Below are 16,291 nucleotides of genomic sequence, written 5' to 3'. Positions count from 1 at the left end.
GTGTTTGGGGTCCCCTTGCACCACAGATGCTGCAGGGGCCGGCATTACGCTCTGCTGCGAATGCTATGGACAACGACAGAGCTGAGTTCTACACAAAGCAAGCTGTAGACCGGGCCTCCAGCACACAGTGACTGCTACATAAAAACACAAAAGGCTCTTTAGTAGATAGGGGAGGGCCACTATAGGTGGGTTACTAGTACAGTGAGTACTGGTCCAGGGTCATACCTTCCACGAGTCTTAGAGAAAGAATCCTGAAAATCACATGTGAAGGCCATTTTGGACTAGTTAGGTCTAAAAAGAGGGTGATGTCCTTGTATTGGTAGCCTGGAGTTGAGGCTGACGTTGAGAGGTTTTTGAACCTGCATTTTGTGTGGAAATGCAGATAAATCCTTGACTGTTTTTATGCCTTCGCTGGGATAGACTTGGAGCCTGGGGAATCCCTGGGAGGATTTGGGTGTGAACATGTTGGGACTCATCCTGGACACTTGGGGAGTTCCTAAGTATGTTATAGTTCTTCTGGACGTGTACTCTAAATGTCCTTAGTTTGAAATTTGTGAAAAGGTGGAAGCCTCCACTTTAATCTCCTTTGTAACAAGGATTTGGTGGGGGAGGGTTTTCCCAGATCATTATTGAGTGATAATGGTCCCCAATTCAATTCTGACAAATGGAAAGGATTTTTATCACGGAATAGCATTAAGGAAAAACACATCCCAGTTTGTGACCCGGCCGAGAACGGTGCTGTGGAATGGCAAGCTGCCATTAACACTGGTTTTGATTGGGAACAGGAATTATCTAGCAGGCATGGTTTGGGTGTACAGAATCACCCATACCCTAACTGGATACCGTCCGTTCAGCCTACTCAGAGGCAGAGAACTATTTACCAGGGACAACATAGAATGGCACAAGATGCTCCATACAGGTACACAACGTCTGCTGCACTCTTGGGCTGGGGTACAAGATGCTACAGACGGGAAGAGTTGCCAGAGGCAGGGACAAGAGGTGGGCGGACACTGCCATGTGACAAACCCCAGTATACAGTGACGTGACTCAGGGGTCAGTCACTGTGAGGCGGCTGAACCCCATTCTGCACAGTGAGGCCCTGGAGCACAGGGAGGATGTCTTATGAGTTGGTCCGTGAACGATTTGTTGTACGAGTGGTTTTAGGAGGGAACCACTGAGGAGCGTCTCAAAGACCTGATCACTATGATGGGTCTGATGTATAAGCCAGTGACACAAGTCTGAAAGTCCTAGTGCGCACTGATCTGTTGTATGGCCTGGTCACTGACTGGTGGGTGGAAGACCTGGCACACATGAGGCTCTGGTGCTCATTGAGGTAATCAGGAGTAATTTATTGATAGGTTTCATAAAGTGCGGGGCCCTTTGGAAGGCCTTTATCACCGAGAAGTGCCTAGAGGTGATATTTGTGTATTGTACATGGTTTTCTGAACGGTCACGATTAACTTTCAACCTAGAGTCAGCCACTGCTAAGGGCCTGGAAGTGCTGGTGCACTGTCAGGTGCCTCAGAGCCCAGTCACTGCTAAGTGTTTGGAGGCAGTGAGGCACACTGAGATGTGTCATGCCTTGGTCACTCATGAGTCCTTGCAGTCCCTTAGTTCAGCGCGGTGCCCAAGGGGCAGTCACTGCTGGTGTCAGGATGTATTGTGCTGAGAGACAGGACTTAGAGGTCAGTCAGTGGTCACTGCTTTAAGCAGTGTGTGCTGTGAGGCTCCGCAGGTGCTGGTCGCTAGGAGATGCCAGGACACACTGGTGGCCCGTGGGGAGTCTGGCAGGTGCCTGGATTCCCAGGTGCACAGTGTGCTGTATTTGGGTCACTTACCTGTTCAGAGGGAGCCTCTCTCCTGCTGCGCCCTGTGTCCAGGAGGACTGGCACCACCGTCTCGTACTGCTGCACATGTGCAAGGGGCTGCGGCTGGCTGGCCGAAAGTCCTGGAAAAAGGACAAATGAATCAGTCTGTATTACCCATGAAAGGCAGAACACTTCGTATAATGTTCCACTTTGCTCATTGTCACACTGGGATTTCATTTCACAGTACATTTTCCATCTATAAGTGAATCGAAGGACTAAGGAGGGGCACAACACTGTTAGACACATAATATAAAGTATTGGAAAAAGTAACATACTTTGTTTCAGATGCATTTTAAAAACTTTCTAACATACATGCACCCCAAATTCACATTTTAGAAAGTTTCTTGATGTTCTTTGTTGAACAGACACCTGCTATACGAAAATAATCTAATATATTAAATAACACAAATTGAATTATTCTTGGCCTTGAAGTAATGGGCACTCATTAACTATACAATACCAGGAAATAAGACATACCTTTAGTAATCGTAAAGTCAGTGGTACATTTTTGTTATCCTCTGAACTTTAGGCCCAAATTTACTATATGTTTTAATGAGTGGTGGAAAGAGCAGTCTCTGTCAGCTGTTCCACACAAAATACACTTTCCACTGAAAAGATAACCCGGGCGCAAGGCCAAACAGCTTTGCATCAGATAGCGCCAAACCCTGATTAAGGATGAAAAATGGGAGCATGGGACCCGAACAGTGCAAATCCCTCGGATTTCATGCAAAGCCAGAATTTCAAAGCGAAGCGAATTTGAGAAAAAATATAGAGCTAAATGAATCCGGCAAAAACAATGGGCAAGTGGATACCATGTGATATTCCCAAACGTAACATTTAATTTCCATGCAGATATTTCACACTTTAGGTAAGGGTGTTTACCTGTGCACGGATATCCATACCGTAGGGTGCCCCTGGAGTACACATCGCGATTTGGCACTGCTTGCTTGTCAGTGCTCTCCAGCACGATGCTTAGCACACACAAAAGCTTTCTTTATGCACTTTAAGCGCTGACAATGTCATCGGTTGCATGGTAGTCTTTGTAAATAAGGTGATGTACAATTTTCTTAGCCTTCATGCAAAACACAGCTGTAGATTTTCACGCAACGCTACACACGTTTGAGTAAATCTGGGCCCGAGAATGAAAGGCTGAACCTGCCCGAGATTCGTACACAACACCCGCCCGCAACCACATGCAGATCTGGGTAGCAGACGCATTAGCTCATCTTACGAGCGAAGAAACACCTCTTCTAGCAGAGAAACTCTGAATAGACATCTGCTTCACACCATTCACGGAATCTCTAAGCGGTTCTGCTACACTGCTGTTGCAGCTATTGATAATAAATTCATGAATTCAATACAACATAAAAGTACCTCTCCATTGGCCCATGAGGTAGAAAATCTTTGTTGTGGTGGAACAATATATCCAGTGCTGGGACTTGTGCTTGACCGAAAGGTCACATTCTAGCGCCCAGTGACGCGCTTGAGTGGGAATGTGTGCTCTAGAAAGGAACTTGCTATGTAAAGGCATTCGCTCTTGTAAGGCTGGAAGGGGCTTCTCTGTTCAATTTTAAGCAGGGCCGGCTCTAGGGCGGTGCGACCGGTGCCACCGCACCCGTTGCTTACTTCAGGTGGGGGCGCTATGTTTGCAAGTGTATTACGATTTTAAAAGTAGGCGTTCCTCGCCTCCAGGTATTTTAAGGCAACAATAAAAATGTCAAGATAACTTGGTGATTAATGTTCTTTCTGGAGAGAAATCAGAGTTCTGTCTAGGGAAAGATTTGCCTCACTATAAGGTGATGCAGAGGGTTACAATGTCTGCTGCAAAGAACATGTACCATGCAGATCACAAAGTACATACAATGTAAAAAGGCCAGAGTGTTACTGCTTTTGTCGGAGAGATCCTTTTGTTACTTTCAGTTTATCATTTAAAATCCTAATAAGGAACACTTAGCTATTTACTCTCACCAAAGAGCTGAATGCAAACAGCAAGGTATGTATTAGAGGGTTATGATTTTTTCCTCCGTCTTCCAGTAGCCTAATGTTGCAAAGAGGGTTCATTTGGGTAGAAATCAATTCTTATTATTAAAGAGAACCCCCAACCATGGTATTACATTTTAAACTGTGAGTTTTTGCTTCTCCAGACAAAGCACTCTTAAAGTATACTGCCAACCAGTATGGATGACACTTGACTCCTACACCTTGTAGTGCTCTGTCTTACGTAACATTTCCTATACACTGATTTACACATGTCGGAGTGATTGTCTCTGTGCTATGACACCCTACACTGGTATGAGCGATGCTATAAAACTAAATGCATCTGAGAGTAATTGTAATTGTAATTGTAATCGTATTTATATAGCGCTTACTACCCCTGACGAGGCGTCGAAGCGCTTTTCGATGAGTAGCACGCTACTCCGGTACCCAACAAGAATTAGTGATGGATTAGTATAATTTAATAAGGAGTACAGTTTTAGTATTATTATGAGTTAATTTGAGTTGCGGATATGAGAGTTTGTTAGTTAGATTGACTGGAGTAATGGAGGGGTGGAGGAGGAAAGAAATCCAGAAGTGTTAATTGGGAGTTTATCCTTCATTTGCTCTTATTGCGACTTGAGTGGCCCTGTTAAAGGGTGGTAGTGAGAGAATCTGTAGCGGAGGTGGTCATTGTAGGGCACCTAGAATTATTATCACACTGGACACCACCAGTGCTAAAATCGCACCTGCTTTTAAGGTACAAAATAGCTTCTCTGATTGGGGGGTTCATTGAGACATCTCTGTTGACATGTACAGTAGAGAAGTGCTTCCCCGCTGCAGTTTACAATGCAAAAGGGCCTCTTCATTGCTTGTCACGGTAGAAAAGTGCCTCGGCAATGGCGCTTTAATAGAACATTGCTTCTGCCATGACTTGTAAGGTGCACAACGCTGCTCCGGTGACGTTTACTTTAAACAGGATATCTCCAATTACCTTTCTCGCAGCTGCGTCTTAATTGACTTGTGAGCTGAAAAAGTGCTTCTCCGCTGGCTTGAAACCCACTTTCCTATGTTGCAGAATATGTTCTCTTGTGCGGTGAACAAGTGCTTCCGGTTTGACTCAGATGATAGAACGTTATGCTTCCGTTGACCTGAATGAAAATAAAGTGCTGACAGAGAAGTGTTTCGAAATGGATTCGTGCGGTACATTGAGGTTGTTGTCGATTGACTTATTCGGCACATAAGTAATACTCAGCATTGCAGTTATGCGAGAAAATGCCCTGCAATTGATTTAAACTGTGGAAAAGTGCAGCACATTGAGTTATAGGGTTCACCTGGGCCTCAGTGTTAATCGGTATACCAGAGACCAACGTTCACACTGATTAGGCAAGTAAAACAAGCCTGTGCAATGCAATGGGTCTCACGTTTGCTCGAGTTAGCGGTATTAGCGCTGTGAATTCCTAACTGGACTTTTCTTGCCAAACTGAAAATAAAAAGTAAAACAGTTGTAATAAGAGAGCCGATTCAAAGCGCCGCAGTGAGGGCGAAGAGAGAGACGAAAGGGAACAGAAGTTCGCTGGTAGTCAGTTATCGACAAAAGTGCAATTAGCCATGTACCAGAGTCGATGGGCAAGAAGGCGTGGTTACCAACACGTCAGAAAAGCAGCGCTTGAGCACTGCTATATTCAACCTAAAAAGCGGCTATGTAACAAAATGCTTCCCCGTTGACTCGTAGAGTGGCACAGTTATTCTCTGTTAACCTGTAAGGTTGGTGGAAACCGCGGAATTCAGTACCGGTTTTTCATTGGAAAAACCTTGAACGTTTCTCTGTTGACTGAAACGTGAACAAGGACGACGCATCGATCCCAAAAGTAACAAAATGTAAACAAGCATTTCCGGTCTCCCCATTATTTGATGTCCCGGTAGTGACGGCAGATATGGTTTCGAGCAGGAGGAGCGGGGTCTGCCAAGTTTCATCTTTTAAGAAGACATAGGTCACTCTGTGTTTTTGGCGGGAAGCTCTGTACATTCGGGGGCTCCCGAATGACAGCGTTGCTGGAGCTTTTGATTTCCTCTTCTTATTGTCAGCACAAGACCTCCTCGGCTCTTCTCAAAACCAGGTGCTGATTCAGCCCCCTGCGCACTGTGTGATCTCAGGAAGTGACTCAGAGGCAGTCCCTCCAAAGAAGCATATAAATATGAAAGGCACACGTCTAATCCAGTAAGCAGTGATAATCAGTGTAGCCTTAAATACTCAAAAGTCCATAATTCAAACACGCTCCAATTTTTGAATCATATTCTTCTTTATCCTTCTCGAAAATTCTTTTGTCCGAAATTCCTCCCGTTCCAGTCCCAGTCAACACGTGTTTCGTCTAGGGATTACCCCTCGACTTCTTCAGGACTTTCTACAACAGTTTCCAACATTTATACTCTAATTATATATACAGAATGTATTTTGCATTTCCATCACCCATTGCCATGCAAAGTGACTCAATTAGTACAGAACCAAAAGTGAGAACCATGATTTAAAGCATCCTACAATGATATCGCCACTAATAATTTATAAAACACCCAACCAAAATTGGAGCATGTTTGAATTATGGACTTTTGAGTATTTAAGGCTACACTGATTATTACTGCCTACTGGATTAGACATGTGCCTTTCATATTTATATACTTCTAATAATATTTGATGTTATTGTTTCTGGGTTAATTGGGGGGGGTTTCCCACTGAATGGCACTGTTTGAGTAATTTAGGATATCACATAGATTGAATTGAGGGAGAGCGCTGAGTACCTCTCTAAAAATCGCCCATTGGTAGCTATTCCTCCAAAGAAGCACCCCACTCTTTGACCTCATCTGAACGTAACAACTGAAGGTTCTTCATCACTTTCTCCACAGTATGTGTCTTAGCAGTTGGCACTGTCGTTGGACTCTCATCATGGGGATGAGACTGCTGGTTTCAGGTGGCAGTAACACCACGTGTGGTGGATTGAGTCTTATCCCACACCGTCTAATAGGTGTCAGCCTAGCCCTTCTCTTGGCCAGCTAGCAAAACCCAAGGGTAAAGGTGATTTGGCAGCCAGAGTGCCCACACTCTAAATGGATAGGAGGGGCAACAAAAGATTTTTCTTAAAACAATTATTATACTTCTTTTCTTCCATGCACAAGAAGTTAGCAGTTGCCAGATTATCATAGTAGGGACAAAAAAGGACTGATGAACAGATTCTTTATGAAGGTGTAGTGCATCAGATGCGAAGACGGTGAGCTATAAGTCTAACTGTTGTGACGTGGGTGGAGTTGGGCTTGTTCACAAGCACACTAGGCAAACTTTGGGGTGGTTATGGTGAATGATAGAGATTAGGCTGGGCCTAAGCAAAGCTGTGCCTTACAGCAGTTATTTACTCTTCTGCAGTTGCCACTTATGAAGGAAGGCCTCAAAATAACCCCTAGCTGTACTGTGTAGGGAGACATGGGGCATGATTTTGAATGGATTTGCACCTGCACCGAGGCACATCTTCCCGTTGTGTGGAAGTATGGCAATACTGCACTGAGGAAAACAAGGATTGGCAAAGCCAATGGGTCTCGCCTTTGGAACCTACCCGCATTGCCAATGGTCTTTAGCCATGCTGTACGGCATCCCCAATGCGGTGCAGCATGGCTGAAGAAAAAAACAAAAAGCCCACACTATGTAATTTTGTTGGTGCTTGCACAGTTCATGCACACGTCTACAAATTTATGTGAGCTTTTTTTTACCAAGTTGTATTGGTAAATAAAACAAAAGTATCGCAAAAGCGTTTCATATGGGCATGGGTGGAGGAAGCATAACAAAGGACAAGCTTCCAAAAGGATGAGGGTGGAGGAAAGCCCACAGGGTGCAGGTTGTGGGAAGAAAGATGGAAGGTGCAAGTGGGGAGAGCAATATAGAGAGCACTGGAGGAAGGAATCAACACAGACAGTGGGGGGAATATAAGAAACATGTAGAGCGAGGGTGAGGGCGAGAAGCAATGTGTGAGAGGGAGCAATGCAGAGCATTCTGAGGAGAAGCACGTGGATGAGAAAGCCACACGGGGTGGGAGTAGTGCACTAGAGTGAGTGCAACATGGATGTGGGCATGGGAGAAGCGCGTGGGTAACAGACAGCAACATAGAGGGCAGCAGGGACACAGAAGTACAAGAGAGAGACAGCTGGAAAACACATGCATTCTCATGGAGTACTTAACTCAAAAGAAAGAAGCAGTGCTTGAAAAGGAAGCAGTGGAAGGACACAAGTAATGCATCTATTTTCCAGGGGAGAAACAAACTTTAGAAGAGGAAGGAAAACACACAAACACTAAACAAAATGCTAATGAGAATAACAGTAAAGCCAGCAAAGGGTAGCAGTAGGTGAACTCGTGCACTGTCTGGTTGACGAGGACCAACAAATGACTTCACACACCTTGCTTGGGTATTGTGTCTGGCCATAAGTGCTTGGTCTGCCTTTATTTTGACTGCTCTACCATGCATGGTTTCAGAATGCATGCAGATGGTGTCCATCTGCTGTGTAGGGGCAGAATAGCACACTGCAGCACCTGTTTTTCAATGCCGTATGCAGTACATGCACCAATTTGGTAAGTGCACAAAATAGGGTATGGGCAGTATATGGCACAGCATAGAAGCCGTGCTTGGTGGTTGCTGCTCTGGGATTCTGAGCTGTATGTCGAGAGCTCATTGGTGAAATCGCAGTTCCAAACCGGAGTCTTTGTTTCTTTTTGAGAGGATTACTTTGTGGGAGAAACCTAAAGCTGCCTTCTATTAAACAGTACTCCATTTAAGGTTATACGATGTTTCTAATTTGCACCATTTTGGTCCATGCTTCCACAACATCTGTTTAAAGGTACACTCTACTGTGTGAAATCGCAGCTCAAGAATCTAGACTACCGTAATCAAAACGAAAGCACAAAGCAACACAACACACTCTCCAGGTATAAGACTTTGACCAAACAGATCAATTTCAGCATGGTTGAAGCTATCAGCCTTCCACCAAATACAATGTGTGACACTACCAGTGGGAGACGTGGGCAGTGTTAGCAGTGGCAGGGAGCTGTGGGTTCCCAAGAATGACATGGGCCCTGGCAGCTATGTTTAGCCAAACACAGAGGACCTCTCCATTCATAAGCCAACCACAATCCTTCCTTCTCCTGGAATTCTTCTTCTCTACAGGGTACCATGGACGTCATTTAGGGTCCATTGAGTCGCAGCAGCGACCCCTGGCCTGTCCCTTGCCACCACTGGCTCTGCCTTTGCGACCCCTGTCCTCAGTGATGGCAAAATCAGTGCCTGGTACACAAAGGTAGCTGGTCCTTATGGACGTCGATTGGGACACCACTTTCCTTGTTTTATGTAAATTTGTTATTATATTAATAGTGAATAATATTTTATTATTCACTATTAGTGTAATAAAGAATGGATTACAACTAGCAGGTACATGACTCTTCCTGGCAGGTGAGATAAGCAACAAATGCTTTTAAATGTAAGTTGTGGGCTTGCTCGCGTGTGAGAGTGAGTTTACGTGAGATGAATTGTGTATATGTGTGAATGTGTGTATGTGTAAGCATGCATGCGTTAGTGGAAGTGAAGGGGTGATTTTGGGGGCCCTGGGCCCAACATGTTTTGGGGGTCCCCGTTGGGAACACTTTTGAATTTATGATCCAGTTCAGCTCTTTTATGCCCTATCTAGCCAGGTCACTGACATTGCACTCGCAATGTGTGCTCGCATCTAACATTCGTGGACACTGAAGTGTGTTTTCAATCCTATAATACAACACCATCTCACTAATATAAATGCAAATAATCTCTATGCCCCCTAAGATTTCTTAGATGTGAGGCCCAGTTTCAATTTAAACTATTTTTTGGATGTTGCATGGTGTTGAACAATATAAAACAACATTTCTCTGCAAAATGTATGCACAGACTTCCCTAACACATTAAAGGAAAACAGAATTTGAAAGAATCTCAGTTAAAGAATCGTTAAATCATCAGGGCAGGACTTTGCAAAACAGAGCCGGCTCAGGCAGTCCATTGATAAGACTATCAACGCCCCACCTCCCGAAAACGCTGGGCCCTGGGCCAGAGTCCCCTTTCCCTATGCCTAAAAACATCTCTGAGGACAAGAAATAACCTAAACATAGTTAGAAAACTCGGTGGAACTACTACATAGTAATTTAAAAGTAGTGGAACTCAATTTCTGTTAGTTCCTTCTCACTTCGGCCTCTGATGCTGTCTCTTCATTTTGACGACACCCCTCGCTTCCTCAGTCCATTGTTGCCTCATCTCTTGAATCATTTCTCTATTGTGACATTATTCTTCGCCTGTCTCTCTCTCTCTCTCTCCTTTGTGGCGTCATCCCTCGCAGCCTCTCTTCATTGTGACATCATCCGTCGCATCCTCTCTCCAGTGTGACATCATCCCTCGCATCCTCCCCACTGTGTGACATTTGAGAAGAAGATGTAGCCTGCCATCCCAGACCAGATAAAGACATTACACAGTTATAGATATAATACAATGATAGACCCAGACCTGGCCATACTCTTTGTTTATTGACCGAATCATTCCATTGTTTTTGGCAAATGCCATATTAAAATAGTAAAACCAAGTAAATAGCGAGTCCTAGTTCCCTTGCATGCTGCCTACTGTACTCCGTTCTCACACGGACCAGACCCCCAGACTCTTCTCTGCTTTACTTCGCCTCACGCCGAACAATACATTGTGTTTTTCTAGAGCGCCTCACTCCTCACTGGTGCTAAATCAGCACTATACATGAGGGGACACCTAATCCACATTGATTACACCCTGGATCTGTTTACACCGGGGTAAGTACCGTCTAAACCCTCCTGGGATTCACCAGCCTGACCTCTGTAGTCGAGACTAAGCCACACTTAATCCAAGTCCACAAGCACGTACATTTTAAGACATAAAATTATTATAATTACATGCTGTTTGAAATGATTTCATGTTCTCGATGGCAACGCAATTCTGGCTCATGAGCAGGACATTGAACTTTAAAGTAGGACAGACGGAAAGACAAGTGTGTGTGGGGTGAAGCTCATGAACTTCTCCTGACCACTTTCATAGCACCCCCTCCATGTGGTCTCCAGATTTACCTTGAAGTTCCTGTGCCCTTGTGACCGTTGTTCCACTGTGTGCCCAATGAGAAGTATTTTATATACAAATCAGATTGGATCCCTCCGGGGGCTTCGAAATCTAGACATGTCTATATCATTATCATTATTACTGATTGAATCTAATGGCGGATTCAGAATGAGTGTTAATGCAAAATGTTTATATTTCTGGAGAAAGTGATAAATACAGAGGGAATCCTGCCAGTGAAATCCCCTCCACCATAATGGCCTTAACCCAGGCTATTGTCTGCTGTTCTGAACCCTCTCAGGTGGTGCGAGCATCCACGGCAGGTGGCACATGCCCACAGACGCCCCACAGAAGCTTGGCAGGCAGAAGTCCTTGAGGAAAGCGCCAAGGAACAGCCAGATGGGGCTGTGTGAGCCAGGAGAATCAGTAACTGAGCTCTAACTGTATCCTGTGAGTGAGACATGGGTGACAGAGACCGGGCGAGGGTGGAAAGTAGAGGAAACAGTAAGAGAATAAGAGAAGGAGGGAAGAAGCGATATGGGTGTAGAGAGAAAGGGAGAGAGAAAAGGGAGAAAAGAAAGGTGACAGAACGTGTGGGCAGAGGAAACAGAGAGCTGGGAAAGGGATAGAGTGTAAGTGAAAAGTGGCAGCGAGAGAATGATAATGGGTAGAGAGAATGGGTAAACTGAGAAAAATAAAGAAGGTGAGTTAGAGAGAGGGCAAAATAATAAGAGAGGGAAAAGCGAGAGAAGCATCACCACATCATGGCACAGTCGTTTGATTACCAATATTTAACAAAGCTAATAGGTTTGCCAATGCTTCTTAGCTTTGAATGGCTTTTGGCAATTTATAACAAAAATCACTCAAGGGTGATCACCAACACGTGGAGACGAACGAGCGTCCATCTTGTAAAAGATTTTGTTATGCTTTTCTGAAAACTATTGTAAGGTTGGCTCACATGCACACCTTTGAATCACTTTTTCTAATACCAAAATAAAAAGCATTCAAAAATGGATGTTTTGTTGCCCGAATGTGTGTGTATATGCATGGGGCCATCTTTGAATGCTAAAGAGCTTGCCCAAAGGGTAGCATACTACATCATGTACAGTGTGTGGTTGTAAGGATGTTGTTTGTGTTGATCCCATGTGGGAAGTGTTTCAATGTTGTGCTTTATGGCCCCCAAAGTGCAGTTATGTTATGGGAGGCAGCACTTAGCAGTGTGATGGATGAAGAAGTGTGAGAGCCTGGCACAGTTTACGGTTTCAGTTGGCAGATTTGCACAGCTCTGCAGGTCCCTCTATGGTATTTCTTATTTCATAGTCCTCCTAGCTGGTTACTGCACTCGGTTGTCCATGCTGAGATACATTGTTTAAAGTTTATGGGCCTCAGAAGGCAATAGGTTGGAAGGATACATGGATCAGAGATCTGGCATGGACATTTTATTATCTCCCATATCTTATTGCCATTGTGAGATGAAAAAAGCGATAATAGTATGTAGCTAGTTGGGACCTGAGGCTGTGGACTAAATTAAAGTACTCCTTGGCCAGCGACATGTGGCAGATCTCTTATGTCTGCAAACTGCACACCCAACCCTTCCTCAAGTCAGCTCACATCAGGAGCTAACAAGAGACTCCATACTACTGCATCTAGGCTATGGCAACAATAGCGCTGTTGCAGCCCTACAAAATCACAGTTACAAAAAATGCAAATAATACAAAAACAAGCAGCAAGATTCTGCATTAAATGCAACAAATTCAAATATAACACACTGGCACTGCTGAATTTTCATTGGCTCCTAATCCGACACATGATTAAAGTTCAGATAGTATCCATTATGCATAAAGTATTGCATCGTAGTGACCCCAAGAACCATCGAGTTTTGGCTTCACCAGGCCATCCAACAAGGAATAAGACATCATCAAGCGTATCCAACACAGTCAACATCTGCCATGGAAATGAAAATCAGGAGGAAGTCATTTAACGTCTTGGGACACAGCTATGGAATACTCTTCCACCCACGCTGAGAAATCAAGAGAACTTTAGCCAACTAAGGAAAGATTTGAAAATGACATTGTTCACAGATGTATTTTTTCTTTCCCCGTTGAAACTCCCTCAGTTAAAATTATTTTGATACCCTGTCTTCAGTCTGTTTACACAGCCTATCGTACTGCATTCCTGTACCGTCTATAGTTTTGTGCCTCACAGCATATATCCCCCTGCCTCTGATCCCCCTTTCCATTCCTTGCTTTTGCTTACTTTTCTAGTGCTCTGAAGTGGCCATTTGGTGACATTTAAGGGCTTTATAAAACTCCTCCAATAAAGCATTGTTTGATTTCAGTCATGGGGCCTACCATGAATGCAAACACCTTGAATTTGGGAGTGACCATCATAATCTACACAGGATATACACAAATTTCTAGATTCTATTGCCAACTAACTAGAGCCCCTTTCTGCTCACTCACTATCCCATATTCCAACACTTTGAACAGTATTTGAAAGAGAAGGACAATTCTATTACCTTAAGGATCCCAGCCATCTTGAACTTCACCTGGATTGGCAGAAGCTGTTAAATTGTGCCTCGTTAGTGGTTTTAAAGGCACAATTGAAAAGGGTAGTTTTAGAGCGGATCAATTGTATTTATTAACCAATAGAATGGATGCGGGTTGTACTTACATTTCAGATAAGGTGGTTTACATCTGGTGAATGGTAGAGGAATGTGGGTGGCTATGGAAGTACTGCACTTTAGGTGAAAATGTAGTGGAGAATGTGACCCATTTTTCTTTTGCCTTTTTTTAGGTATGCAGAGTCACAAATGTATAAAACCTAAGTTCTTAGAAGATAGTCGAATCAAAAGCACAAGCAGTAATCGCATTCTTTTCTACACAAAAGAACAATGTATATTACCAGCCTTTGAGTGTTTTAAGAGACTATTTTAACAACTTTATTTTAATTTTGAAAACACGGAAATTGGAAAATACATAGATCTTATTTCCAATTAATACATTACATCAGGCAGAGTATTCTAAAGCATAGGTCACCACAGATCTTCAAAACTCTGTTCTTGATAGGGAAACGTGGTTTATATTAGAATCAAAGCTATTTTGGAGGCGTGAGTCAGGTACATCAGACCTCCTTGGCCTATCACATTGGTACCACTTTTAATTTTTTTTTAAACTTTGCGTAATTCTTGGAGTGCCATTTGCATACATTTATTTTAATGACCTACACAGAGGTCTGCAATGTTTTATCTTTGTATAATAAATAAGTGAATGATGATTAAATTGAATAAAAAAGAACGAGAAAGAATAAATACATTCCCAAAGTGGGTGCGGCAATGGGGTAGTTCGCGCAAATGGAGTAATGAGGATACTCATGAACAGTAAGGGAGTAACGAGGAGATTAATGCAGTGCTAACAGGGTAATCTGAAGATTCACACAGTGAATTCCATACCTAGGAGATTTAAAAAGTGAATAGTCAAGGAAGAGAGAGACAAGCAGCAATGAGGAGATTCACACACAATGAATGTGGAACTGAGCTTCCACAGGTACCAGTGAGCGAATGGGGAGAGGCACACAGCTTGAATGTGGCAGTGAGGACAATCACATTAAAAGTGAAAATGGCAATCGGAGAGTGGCTGCCATAATGAAGGCCACACAAGGTGAGAGGACTAGGGAGGAGATTCACACAGCCTGAATGATGGTAATTGAGAGATTCACAGCGTGAAGGAGGTGATGAAGGGATTCACAAAGAGTGACTGAAATGAATGTAGTGAGGAGATTCACCCAGTGCGCATGGTGTAATATGGCCAGTGACACGATTATTTTGTTAATGAAGAGAATCACAGTGAGCTAATAGTGCAATAAAGAGAATTATAGAGTCAGTGGTGTAATGATCACATTCACACAGGGTAGGGTAAGTAGGAGATTCACACAATGCGATATGTACAAAGTGCAATGTTTAATATGGTGAGTGACATGATTATTCTGTTAAGGTGAGAATCACCTTGAGCTAACAGTGTAAAACAGAGATTTATAGAGTCAGTTGTGTAAGGATCACATTCACACAGGGTTTGTATGTGGGTAAGTCGGAGATTCACACGGCGACTGTGGTAGTGAGAGAATATACAGGTTAAATACAGGTAGTTAGGAAATTCACCCAAAGTGAATAATAATGAGGGAAGATTCCTACAGAATGATGAGGAGATTCACATAGTATAAATAAGGAGAATTGTGTAAGGTGAATGTGGCAATGAGGACAGTTACAGAAGATGAATGGAATAATAGGGATATTTATCGGATAAATGCGCTAATGTTTAGATTCACATAGAGTGGTTGTTGAAACGAGGAGACCCATGAAGAAAATTGTGATAGTAAAGAAACTCAAACATTGCAAATGCTATCGAGGGTAATGAATAATGCATATTTGGTGAATGTGGTAATGTGGAGATTCACACAGAATTGATTAGGTCCTGAGGCTGGTAAACAGGATGAATACAGCAATAAAGAGACTCTTAGCGGCTGAATAGAGTTATGGTATTATTAATAGACAGGATGAGCCTAGTAAGCAGCTATTTACGCTGAAAATTAAGGATCATCTTTCAGAAAACAAAGGGTCCCAAAGTGAGATGAAGAGGAACTTTCACAATAGAAATGTAATAGATGCTCCACATTCATGCACGCGTCTCATGTAAATCCCTTGCCATGCGTACTGTGCAAGAAAGTGAACTCTTTTCCCAAGGATAATGGATATGCTGTGTGTATGCAAAACAAATACCCTGTTAAAAGAACCAAAATAAGTACAAAGGACATCACTATGTGACGTAGGTGAAGTCTGTGAATATGTGCTAAGATGCAAAGACTATATTCAAGATTGTTGGAAGGGAATCCACACCTCCCAACTACTAATTATCAGAGCGATGCCCATAAATTCATAACATTGATCAAAATAAAACAGGCTGCAGAAAAACGACACTTGGTCCACAAAGCCTACCAGCACCAGTATGAGCCGGTCCCCTCCATGACCACCAAACCCAGTAGATGCTGTTGACCAACAACTGTATGAAACCCACTCACGCCACTGCGGGCCCGTGCATGCCAACAGAGACCAAGGGATGCAGACCCCCTTGGAACTGTGATAGCCAACTCCTCATTCACCTGTGGGCCCACTCCTGACAAAACACAGATAGCACGGCTCCAGCCCCCTCCTGAATAATAAGAACTAGCTGTAAGGAAGCAACCCAGCCAACTGCAGGTGAATCCCAAATAGCACTTTACTCTCAAGAGGAACCACCACCATGTGCAAGCCCACATCAAGCCGGATGA

At 43.5% G+C, this 16,291-nt stretch overlaps 1 protein-coding gene across 4 annotated transcripts in view; it reads right to left on the bottom strand.

Moving 5' to 3' along the window:
• ADAM8 (ADAM metallopeptidase domain 8) overlaps positions 1-16,291 on the bottom strand; it is a 230,967-nt gene that overhangs the window by 127,350 nt on the left and 87,326 nt on the right. For all 4 annotated transcript variants that reach the window (XM_069240829.1, XM_069240830.1, XM_069240827.1 and 1 more), the window contains exon 2: positions 1,839-1,948. In XM_069240829.1, the coding sequence (XP_069096930.1) occupies positions 1,839-1,948 (110 nt within the window). The remainder of the gene's footprint in view (positions 1-1,838; positions 1,949-16,291) is intronic.

Source organism: Pleurodeles waltl, chromosome 6 (assembly GCF_031143425.1).
Source record: "Pleurodeles waltl isolate 20211129_DDA chromosome 6, aPleWal1.hap1.20221129, whole genome shotgun sequence".
NCBI lineage: Eukaryota > Metazoa > Chordata > Amphibia > Caudata > Salamandridae > Pleurodeles > Pleurodeles waltl.
The sequence above is the reverse complement of the archived record's forward strand: the minus strand, read 5'-3'. Positions and strand labels throughout refer to the sequence as shown.